The following is a 12,569-nucleotide window of genomic DNA, read 5'->3' as shown; positions in this document are numbered from 1 at the left end:
TAATGATAAGCTTAAAATAGTTTTACCAGTTAAACTGTTTGAAAATGACAATCTTGCTGTTTTTTTGTCTTTTGTGGGTTACTCTTGTCTTCTCAGTATACTTATTTGAGCATCTTTTTATTCTTCCTTCAGCTTCCTGCATCATTTAGTCCAGTTGGTTTTCCTGTCCTATACTACAGTTTCTCAGCTTTCAAACAGGGATATGGGAGTGGGTAGATGTGCAGTTAGAGCTGGTTTATGATGTTGTAGAGCAGAAACCAGGACAACAGTGTAAAGCAATTTTTCTCCAATTAAAACTGAATGGGGACAATGGGGATACTGTGCTCCACTCACCATACCATCTCATGTGATGTCCTCTATATGATGTTAATATAACAACTTACAAAATTATCTTAAATTAGTAGATTATATAAAGCATCAGGGACACATTAAACAGCTGTGAGCGTGCTTACTTTTCCAGATGCATACAAAGCTCTTGCCATTATTTCATGCCTGCTCTAAAGATGATTATGCCACATCTGTGCCTTGCTCAACTCTAATTTTTAATGCAAAAATTCTACCTCTGCAAATTTGAACAGGTTAATCTTTTCTAGTATTGTACAAAGCATATCTACACATTTTTAAATTTTACTAGCAAATGAAATGATGTCACAGTGTGCTATTTAGTGGGCGTGACATCAACATGCCATCAGTACACTTGGCATATAAGATACTTACCAAGTAGCAAATGGTATAGTAAGTGTAAACCTACATTATGTTCCAATAAAAAACATCTTGATTATGAATTTTAAAGCAACTTATCTGTATGAAATGACGTTTTAGAAATGCTACTAAAATTTTCCAATGAAAAACTATGCATAAGTTTGAAAGCTTAACATAAGGTCCTTGGTTAAAAGAAATGAGAAGATAAAAAGATTTTGAAAATTGAGATTCATTATTTAAGGCAGCTACTGGGTCATAAGTTTGTCAAATATGGCTTTCCCTCAATTGAACTGAGATGAACAAAGAAGTAATTTTGAAAATATTACAGATGATTTTGCTTCCACTGAAGCCAGGAACTTAAAGTTGTGTTTTGGCATAAGGAAACTATTTAAACTTGGTGTGAGTTTCAGACTTACTCACACATTTTAAAATATTTTTCAACTATTTGAATATTGCAGGAGAAATTAACCATTTATATTAAATGAAACCATTTCCCTTTACCCTGGGACTCCTTTAAGTCTGTCTTTTCCTCAAGCCCTCCACTGGAGGGTCCCAATATCTAGCAGATACCTGTCCAGATTGTAGATGCTTTCCCCCTTTCCCCAGAATTTGACTTTTCCCCCAGAAATAGTCCTGAATCTGAAAACACACCACAACATGTTCTGATTTCCAGCCACCAACCACAGCATAAACGGCACCAGTGTAAACAGCTCTGCCTAAAATCTCCTCCCAGGAAGGGAAGGGTGGATACAAGGGCAGGTGCAGAAATCAAAGGCTCTGAGCAAAGCGGCAGCAAAGCTCCCCTGGGCAGTCGGCCCGAAAAGGAAGTTTTCTCTCTGCTCCAGAGGCCCCACAAGCTCCCTGGGCCCTGGCAGCACGTCACCCGGCCCAGCCTGGGGCTCCTGCCTATGGGGACTCCTGAGTTCTCCCCGGTGGACTGGGTGCCTGAGTTTGAGGCACTGGAACCGGAGTCGGTTCCCGCTGGGCAGGCAGGGCCAATTGCTCTGTCACAGGGAGTTCTGCAGTGCCCTCCCGGCAGCTGGGGCGCAGGGAAGGCAAGTTTGAGTACCTTGTTGAACTGTAGCCCTGGGACTCAGTTTCACAGAAGTGCTGAGTTTGGCGGATTCCTGGTCTCTCAGAGGGTGGCAATGGTGATGATCACCATTCTCCAGGGCTGGAGAACATCACCCTCCATGTCATCAGGGAAGGGGTTGGCATCTGGTGAGCTTGGTGATCCTGCAGATGTTGGGCTGTGCCAGCCTTTATCCAGCTGTTCCCAGCACCTTCCCGCAAATAAGATCTTTAAATAGGTCAGAATTGTCACTTTCTGCACTTTTCTCAATTTTGTCTCCACTGAAAAACTTTTCCCTTCTATTCTGGGCATCAGAGAATGTCACAGCTTCGATGCTTCTTTTGTGTTATTACACTGGAAACGAAATATACTCATGGAAAAGTCTCAATCCAAAAGGAGATATTCATCTATATGAGTCAACTCAGCTTGAAAGAAAAACCTGAAGGCTCAATCTAACTCTTTCTTTAGTCTAAAAGAGAACTTAGAGGTGTGACTCCATAGTCTTGACAGTTTTTAAATTGAACCAAAATAAATCTAGCCACAACTCTCTGCATTTCCTTTTTAAGGTCTAATACATAAGGTTTGAATTCTTCCACAATGATTTACAGGACCATAGTTCTCATTTTCTGATGGTCTACAGATAACAGTGGCATAATACTGAACATGGGTTAATTCATACAGTTCTCTTCATTCTGTCACCAAAGTGTGCTGACCGCACACACATGTGACAATGTGCTTGGCGATGTGGATTCCAGGAGAGTCATGTGGGGATGGTGACTGCCCTCCTGGGAGCAGGGGAGAGGACATCGAGGCAGGATGAGGAGGAAGGAGGCAGCAGGAGCTCAGAGCAGCTGAGGGCCGGGTCTCAGAGCTGATGAAGAGGAGGGACTGGGGGCGGCAGGAAGGTCTACTCTCACACTATCTGGGGCTCCTGAGTGTAGCCACACCAGACGTTCATTTCCTCTTCTAAAACATCAAGACAACTTTAGTATCATCACAGAGGACATCATATAGTTCAAATAATATAAAGTTTGTAAATTACCGGCTGAGCATGTGGAACTTAGTGAATGACAGCAGTCTTTCATATCAATAGAACCAAGGGTCACCTGTTTACTCCACCCTCAGTCCAACCAAGAGAAGCTCTCTCTGCCTGCAAGCCCCTTAACTCTGTCAAAGGTCTGCATATTGAGGCCCCAAAAGTTCATTCTAGGAGAGGGGCTGCCTGCAGGACTCTGAAGGGGCCCCCGAGCCCAAGTGTCCTTCCTTTGATCAGTGCCTGGTGCAGTATGGAGAGAAATCCCACAGCACTTTAAGTTCTTTGCAGAGAAACAGATTCTAGGAAAGTTGTCTAATGAAACACAACTGCTCTGTTAATGCAGAAAAGGCAATGGCACCCCACTCCAGTACTCTTGCCTGGAAAATCCCATGGATGGAGGAGCCTGGTGGGCTGCCCTCTAAGGGGTCACACAGAGTCGGACACGGCTGAAGCGACTTAGCAGCAGCAACAGCTCTGTTAATAAATGAGATAAGCAGTCCCTTTCCTCAACCTCAGTTAATTCCAGTGAGACCACCTCTGATGGTACTTTTTAAGACACAGATTATGTTATACTTCAAAATCACACTGAGAGAAAAAGAAACAAGATTTGTAGTTACCATAAGCTAAGGGGTAGCTGAAGAGGAAATCAGATGAAGGCAGTCTAAAGGTAATCTTTTTTCTAAATAGCAAAAAAAAAGACATATTTTTTAAAAAAAGATGTGGAGAGAAGGAAAATGGCTAAAATGCTGTGTTTTGAGGCCCCCCAAAAGCAAAGTCTAGGAGAGGGGGCTGCCCAAAAGTCTCTGAAGGAGCAGATCCCAAGATCCCAGGCTTACAGCAGTCCTAGAACATTATGAAAAGAAATCTTACAGCACTTGAATCCTTTTGCAGAGAACCAGCATCTTGAAAATCTGTCTGACAAAATAATGGCTGCTCTGTGAAGAGTATAAATGAGGAAAACAGTCCCTTACATCATGCTCAGTTAGTCTCAGACCACCTTTGCTGATATAACTTTAAGACAAAGATTTTTTTTAATGGTTAAAGAGACCAGGAAATCCATTATACAATGAGATGGGAGAGAATGACAAGAAATGGGACATACCTATACTTTCATCCAGGGAAGATGGCAACAGTACTTCTAAAGCTATTTCTTGGGTTAGTATTGGGGAAAAGTAAGAAAGGACTTCTCTTGAGTATGAAATGTTAAAAGGCACCAAGTCTAAGACATCAAGATAAATAACATTGTAACTCAATATTAAAAAAATGAAAATACCAAAATATATGTGCACTAAACAAAACATCAAAATTTTCAAGAAAGACAAGAAATGCCCTTTCATTTGCAAGACCATATGTGTCTTACGAAGAAAGGCTTCACATTGCCAATGAAATCTGGGCAATTTTCATTTCACTTACAAAATTCTTCCCAAAGGAAATGAAAAGATCAGACCTGGTAAATGCCCTCAATGCTTTGTACAGGACACTGCCTCTTCTTCCTTTGGTTCCTCTCTCTCTCTCTCTCTTCCATCCATCTTCCTTTCTTTTTACTGCACCACACTGCATGTGGGATCTTAGTTCCCAGACCAGACATCACATTCGCACCTCTTGCCTTGAAAGCTCAGTCTTACTCATTTGACCCAGGACATCTGCACTAATTCTTTTTTATACACTACACTCAAGGTGGGGTGCTGGCAGTGGTGTTTCAGAAACTCGGGTTAAATAAAAATTATTTAAGACTGTCACAGAGTGACAAGAATTGTCAAACAAATATAGAAGTGATCTTGAATATATTAATGAGTTGGCTTCCATCAAAGCCAGGAAAGTAAAATCATATTAAATTCTTGTTTCAGTATAAATAAACCATAGCTTAAAAAGAATAAAATACTAATAAATATTAATACATATTTTAATATGCATACCTTAATATCATATCTAATATTTTAAATATTTTCATAAATATGAATGTTTTAATACTCATACATTTAAACATCATATATCTAATATTTAAAATGTTTTCATAAAAATATTGCAAAAATAAAAGTTTTAAAATATTTAACGAGACAAATATAATTAAATATAAATTTAAAGGCATACATTCCTGTTAGTTTTTGAATATCCCTCCTTTTCAGTTGTTCAATACTTACTCCCCCACTTCAAGGCCAATTCCTTGAACGACAGCCTGAAAGTCCCAGAGCATCTCCAGGGGCACACAGCTCCCCCGTCCTCGGGTGGGGACCGCGCCCCGACTCACCCCCAGGGCGTCCCCAACACCGTCCCGTCGTCCCGTCGCCGCCGTCAAGGTCCCCTTTCCGTGAGCGGTCCCTTCATGGCGCCAGAAACCAGCCCGAATCTGTAAAATCGGCCCCAAGTCGCTCTAATTCTCTGCTTCACGCATTTTCCTTGTAAAAATGGCTTCGCTCAAGTTTCTGTGCGAAAAGAAAGCACAACATTCATTGGACGCCCAGAAATGCAACGTTCCTGGCTTGCCTTCACACAAAATGTCTCTGGCGGGGACTCGGATTGAAGATTTCTTAGTGCACTATCAAAGGAGCACCAACTTGGTCTCTGAGCAGCGAAGCCTTTCCTCTGAAAAGGCTGCCAAACCCACTGAAACGAAGTCTCAGAACTCTCAAACTCGCCAATAAAACTGATAAGGAGACATCCTCCACCCTCTTGCGGCCTCCTACAGAGGCGCTCTCCCAGGACCGGGCGAAGAAACCTTTTTTCATTGATTAGTGGTGTCCGCGCGCCCCCTGTTGGCCTTCCAGTGAATCACGGAAACTTTTCAGTTAAGTTCAGCTCAGTTCAGTTCAGTCTTGTCCAACTCTGTGACCCCATGAACTGCAGCACGCCAGGCCTCCCTGTCCATCACCAACTCCTGGAGTCTACACAAACTCATGTTCATTGAGTCGGTGATGGTATCGAACCATCTCATCCTCTGTTGTCCCCTTCTTCTCTTGCCCTCAATCATTCCCAGCACCAGGGTCTTTTTAGATGAGTCAGCTTTTCACATCAGGTGGCCAAAGTACTGGAGTTTCAGCTTCAACATCAGTCCTCCCAGTGAACACCCAGGACTGATCTCCTTTAGGATGAACTGGTTGGATCTTCTTGCATTCCAAGGGACTCTCGAGAATCTTCTCCAACACCACAGTTCAAAAGCATCAATTCTTTGGCGCTCAGCTTTCTTTATAGTCCAACTCTCACATCCATACATGACCACTGGAAAAACCATAGCCTTGACTAGACCGACCTTTGTTCACAAAGTAATGTCTCTGCTTTTTAATATGCTGTCTAGGTTCGTCATAACTTTCCTTCCAAGGAGTAAGCGTCTTTTAATTTCATGGCTGCAGTCATCATCTGTAGTGATTTTGGAGCCCTCAACAATAAAGTCAGCCACTCTTTCCATTGTTTCCCAATCTATTTGCCATAAAGTGATGGGACTGGATGCCATAATCTTAGTTTTCTGAATGTTGAGTTTTAAGCCAACTTTTTCACTCTCCTCTTTCACTTTCAAGAAACTCTTTAGTTCTTCTTCACTTTCTTCCATAAGGGCGGTGTCATCTGCATATTTGAGGTTGCTGATATTTCTCCCGGCAATCTTGATTCCAGCTTGTGCTTCTTCCAGTGCAGCATTTCTCATGATGTACTCTGCATATAAGTTAAATAAGCAGGATGACAATATACAGCCTTGACATATTCCTTTTCCTATTTGGAACCAGTCTGTTGTTCCATGTCCAGTTCTAACTGTTGCTTCCTGGCCTGCATACAGGTTTCTCAATAGGCAGGTCAGGTGGTCTGGTATTCCCATCTCTTTCAGAATTTTCCACAGTTTATAAATAAACAGTTTTCCAATAAACTGTGGAAACTCTGTATGGCAAAGATCTATTTGCTAGTTGCAGGAGTGATGTTCTGCTCCATCCCTGCTTGTCCTCTTGACAACAAATTCTTCATACATTTGAGACAGATGAAAACGATCCCCTCTCAGTCATGCCTAGAGCACAGACACGACTTCAAGTTTCCTTGGAGAAGAGAGAATATCACCCCAATCCAGATGACTCAAGGCACCTGTTATCACCAACTGATGCTCCAGCAGATCTTCAACCTCTTCACCATGGAGAGCAGCTGAGCTGCTTGGAACAGCGCCCTCCTCGACAAACTACTCCAGCCTGGGTCAGAGCTTGGAATGGCTGGAAGAAGTGACTCTGGATTGTCCCGATTTGGGAATTGCTGTCCGGAAGTATTTCCAAGGAATCCATCTCTACCTGAAGGGAAAGGAATACAGCCCCTGTGCCTAGGAGGTTGTCAGAGTGGAAATTGAAAAGTGCCTTTCCCTCATGTAAGAATCCTCAAGAAAAGTCAACAGATAAAATGAAAATTATACTTGTGACAACTCTCCACTCAATCAGACTGTTGTTTGCTTAAGCCTCCAAAGTGATCATCTGTTTGCTTACAAGCTGAAAAATGTCTGAAATGAAAATCACAATTTTACAAAAATATTTAGACGGAGAAACACAATCTCTTTTCTTTAATAAATAATTTTATAACATAATGGAAAAGATCTTTTTATGTGTTTGAAGGTATTTGCTATTTTCAACATATGAAATTTATTTTTTTATGGAAAAGTTTTTAAGACAGTATGCTGTTAAAGGTATTTGTCAGTTAACCTACTGCTTAGCCTCCATAACACTTAAAAGCAAAGTGTCAGGAATATTATTCTAATGGACACTTTCCTTTCCTTTTTGAGGAGCACAATGCAGGCCTTCTTGATCAGGTGAATCTTCTAGCTTTCTCTCCTCCAAACAATGAGTTGAGGACATGGGTCCCCTTCTTTTGCATTTTTTCTATCATCAACATGTGACTCTGAATTTCTCTGTAGCACTTGAGTCTATTCTCCTTGAGGCAAAGAGAAAAGTCTGGTGGATCACATGGGATGCTTCCAGGGACCAGGACTGGATGGGGTAATAGCACTTCTCTCACATTACACAGCCTGGACTTATCCTCATGGGAATCTTGTTGCAAGAAAGTTGGGAAATAATTGGATGATTAAGAGAGGAGACGACAAGTTCAGTGCACAAGATCATTTTTTCATTTTTGCATTGTTGTCCTAATGGAGCTCTGGGTGGGTGTGCAAGGGGAAATCCAATGTTCTTGCTTGCACACATGCTGACTTAAACTCTTATTCCACAGTTTCAGCTTGGGGAAGATGACAGAGATGTCACTTAGAGTTCAGAGCATCATAGATTATTTGAAAGAAGCATTCAGGTTGACTCCCAAAGGCATAGGCTAATGAGGAAAACATCTACAAGTGTAGACAAAGTGTTTCCTTATTACCTGAGGGAGACAACGAAAGAATGATCAGGCAGCTCCTTGCAAGTACTTGAGAATCACTGAACTAAAAGTGGACAGTGGGTCTTCACTCACCACACCTTCCAAATATTGAAAATGCAAACTTGAATAAAATATTCCTAAAAATGATCTTTAGAAAAATGCCTCTCAAAATATCCCACTATAACTTCCCTTGTAGAACCATGAAGAATCTAAAAGTATTTTTAGAATTTGTCTTCTCACACCCTATCTATGTAATAGATGTTGGTGTTACCCTTTCTCCTATCATTGCCGTCATTGTAAATTAATGTTACATAAATATGGATTGAGCTCAAGCAATGATAGGGCTCAGACTAGATGTCTAGGAAATGGGGTTGAGTTGGATGTGCCTCTCCCTGTAGCTATTTTACAGACTCCTGAGAGGTATTCTGAGGATACAGTAGATCAGGCCAGGTCTCACTGTTCGGGCTTCTTCAACAAAATAGCATAGACTGGGTAGTTTGTAAAGAGCAGAAATGTATTGTTCACAGTTCTAGAATCTGGAATTCTAAGATCTGGGTGTCAGCTTGGTCCAGTTCTGGTGAGAGCCTGCTTCAGGTCTCACACTGTAGAGTTCTTTCTTGTATAATCACAGGACCGGAGAGTGAGGGTTTTATAGCCACATCTTTTATAAGGGCAGTAATTCCATTTGTGAGGCTTCCATACTCATGCCCTAATCACATCCCTAAGGGTTCGTCACCTGATACCATCACTCTGGGGATTAGGGCTTCAAGATAAGAATTTTGTGGGGACTGAAACTTTGAGACCAGAAAGGTCCCTGAAGGCTACATACTTGACATCTGGAAGAGAGGACACAGTCATGCTGAGCAAATAAATGTGAACGAGCTTCTCACTTCTCAGTTTCTGCCAAAGGAGCAGGCAAAGGACTCAGAATACAAACTCTGCTTTTGAACCTGAAGTAAGAGTTTAATTCTCATATGCCAAATTTTGGAAATCAGACTGGGATGGAGCCCACCATCCCATGGAGGGGAATGAAGATACAGGATGAAAATGGCCATTCCCCATTCTTTGTGAGGAATCTCCAAACACTATCAGGATACAAGTAGTAATTGCCGTATCAGTAAAGATACACCAAACAGTAATGTGGTAAATTGTCTGGTTGCTGTTCACTGTGAGTCAGGGAGGGCTTGAGTTCAGACGCATGGCTCTGTAGATGACACCAGGCTGTTCTTTTCTATCATGACCTACTAGAGGACAAACTAGAGACACGGCATCCTCCTGAGTTTAATATGCACGTGTGTTAAGTCGCTTCAGAGGTGCCTGACTCTTAGTGACCCCATGGACTGTAACCTGCCTGGCGCCTCTCTTCATGGGATACTCCAGGCAAGAATACTGGGGTGGTTTGCCATGCCGTTCTCCAAGGGATCTTCCCGACCCAGGGATTGAACCCATGAATTTTATGCATTGGCAGACAGGTTCATTACAACTAGCACCACCTGGAAAGCCCAGGCAAAAGCTGAAAATTGTGCTGCTCTTGCCATTTGAATCCCTAGAGCTATATGCACCTTCAAGGAAAGAGAATCCTAGTGGTTTTATCAACAAACATAGTAGGTATCATTTTTTAAAAATAAATTTATTGATTTACTTATTCATGACTGTGCTGGTCTTCCTTGCTGCTGGGGCTCCAGTTGCAGTGAGTCGGGGCTATTCTCAATGCGGTAGCTTCTCTTGTTACAGAGCACAGGTCTAGAGCTCTTCGGCTTCAGTGGCTGTGGCACGGGGCTCAGCGGTTGCAGTTCCCCAGCTCTAGAGCACATGCTCGATAGTTGTGGCTCATGGACTCAGTTGCTCTGCGGCACCTGGGATCTTCTCAGGTCAGGATTCGACTGGTGTCTCCCGCATTTCAGGCAGATGCTTTACCATTGAGTCTCTAGGGAAGACCCTAGTAGGCATTACTGATACCAGCAGGAGTAGAGTAAAAATATTAGCCATTGTCTATTACAATCCTAGCACGTATGTTCAAAAGGAAGCAAAATAGCTTGGTCATCTGTAAATACCTTCCAGTGGCAGGAGGAAATCTGAGAAACTGCTCTAGTGAAAACTACTTGTTGCTCGATTACACTTGGACTGGCGCCAAAGAGACCATAGACAGTAAGACAGAGTCAAAGATGGTCACAACCTATTGCCTGAAGTTTGGAACATAGACACTGAGGCAACAGAAAATTCACTGTAAAAAAAAAAAAAGAAGCAGAACCGAAAGCTAGTTCTTCCCATGAAAAAAATCAATATTTATCCAGTTCTGGATAAATCACAAAGGTGGTTTCCTTTTGTTTGAAAAGAACAGACTTGGATTGGAACCTTGAATGTCCCCTGGGAAATCTGAAATTTAATGCAACAATACAGAGAAAGATTCAAATGGATCATGATTCCTAAATCACCCTTTCTCACTGGGGATGATATGCTTCCAAATTTGCAGAATTTGTTTTTTGGAATATGAACAAATCCTGTCATTACAATGATTTGAGGCACTTCAAAGCTCAACCAGATATAACAAAATTTTACTCCTTAGTATTTTATTTCTGTATTTGGGCTTTCTTATATACTATGCACAAGGGAAGCATTGAGATTGAGTTCAAGGAAGAAAAACAAATGATGCACACAAACAGTGCTACAACCTAAGGTGATTTGATGGTTCACTGGAGAACCTTCTCTCCATCAGTTGTGTGATCTCAAAGTCATATTGTGAGAGGTGGCCTTCCCATACTTATGAGCAACCATTGGCTGTCTTGTGGATGTTGCTTGTGTTAGAGTTTCAGTGTGATTTGGACTCTGGAAATTAAATACAAATAGGAATTTTTATTTGTAAGTAAAATAAAAAATTACATTTTATTATGTAATTCTACTAGAGTTGTTCAACATATCCATAATTGTAGTGAGTGGTAAACAGAAAAAAATGTTAACAATATCCAGATGAATATCTAGCAGGCAGTGAAGTAACCACTGTTTTTTGATATGAAGCAAAATTAAATGATAAGTCCCTAAAATAAATATGAAAGAAATAAGTTTTTCAATGATTTTGAGCAGCTTTGAATGACTTTTATATATACCTATACCTTGGTATTATTATAAAATAGTTATCTAAATTCTACTTGAATATTAAATTTGATAATTCCTACTTATATAAGTAAATATGTTACATTAAAAGTCACTCTGAAAACTTTAGTTTTAAAGTTAAATTAAAATTCAATAGCTCTCAGATTTAAATTACAGCTGAAATTTAACTCTGCACTGAATTCAAAGAGTAAGATTTGCAATTTCTTTTTCTATCTACAGAGTAGAGATATCTATAGGTTACATAAACAGATACACAATATATTAGTGTTATCAAAATTTCATGGGGTGGGTAGGAATTAGAAAAAAAAATATCTAAAAAGGCTCTATGGGCAGAAGAAAGAAGGGCAATAATGAAAAAAAAAAGTGGTTGAGAAATTCTGCCCTAACCCATTTGGAGAGTACAAAAGGAAAAGCAAAGAGAAGTGGAAAGTAAGAGGGAACTTTCAGAAAATGGAAACCATGGGCTCCTATTTAAGACACAGGCCTGAAGGAAGAGGGACCTAGAGAGCAGGTTCACAGAGTCACCCACCGCCCCAGGCCAGCAGCATCCGCAAGGTCCCCGATGGCCCCAGCCTGGTCCTTACTCCTGGCCCTGCTGCTGCTCAGCTGCAACGCCATCTGCTCTCTGGGCTGCCACCTGCCTCACACCCACAGCCTGGCCAACAGGAGGGTCCTGACGCTCCTGCGACACCTGAGGAGGGTCTCCCCTTCCTCCTGCCTGCAGGACAGGAATGACTTCGCATTCCCCCAGGAGGCGCTGGGTGGCAGCCAGCTGCAGAAGGCTCAAGCCATCTCTGTGCTCCACGAGGTGACCCAGCACACCTTCCGGCTCCTCAGCACCGAGGGCTCGGCCGCTGCGTGGGACCAGAGCCTCCTGGACCAGCTCCGCACTGCGCTGCATCAGCAGCTCACTGACCTGCAAGCCTGTCTGAGGCAGGAGCAGGGGCTGCAAGGGGCTCCCCTGCTCAAGGGGGACTCCAGCCTGGCTCTGAGGAAATACTTCCACGGAGTCACTCTCTATCTGCAAGAGAAGGGGCACAGCCCTTGTGCCTGGGAGGTTGTCAGAGCAGAAGTCATGAGAGCCTTCGCTTCCTCAACACACTTGCAGGAGAGATTCCGGAGGAAGGACTGACAGACACCTGGTTCAACACGGAAATGATCCTCACAGACCAGCAAGACCACACTGCCTCCTGCGCGGCCACGTGGAGGACTCTCATTTCTGCTGTCATCCTGCCCTGAAATGAATCAGGTTGTCAAATGTTTTCAAGAATTTTAAGCTACATCATGTTCTATTCTACAGGCACTAGGCCCTCACAGATGCCC

At 42.2% G+C, this 12,569-nt stretch overlaps 1 protein-coding gene across 1 annotated transcript; it reads left to right on the top strand.

Annotated features, from left to right (window-relative positions):
* The first annotated feature begins 11,808 nt into the window (after window positions 1-11,808).
* On the top strand, window positions 11,809-12,378 carry LOC110144826 (interferon alpha-1). Its single transcript, XM_070480748.1, has one exon. The coding sequence runs from the start codon at window positions 11,809-11,811 to the stop codon at window positions 12,376-12,378; it is 570 nt and encodes a 189-aa protein (XP_070336849.1).
* Window positions 12,379-12,569: the final 191 nt, after the last annotated feature.

Source organism: Odocoileus virginianus, chromosome 18 (assembly GCF_023699985.2).
Source record: "Odocoileus virginianus isolate 20LAN1187 ecotype Illinois chromosome 18, Ovbor_1.2, whole genome shotgun sequence".
NCBI classification, from domain to species: Eukaryota; Metazoa; Chordata; class Mammalia; order Artiodactyla; family Cervidae; genus Odocoileus; species Odocoileus virginianus.
The sequence above is the reverse complement of the archived record's forward strand: the minus strand, read 5'-3'. Positions and strand labels throughout refer to the sequence as shown.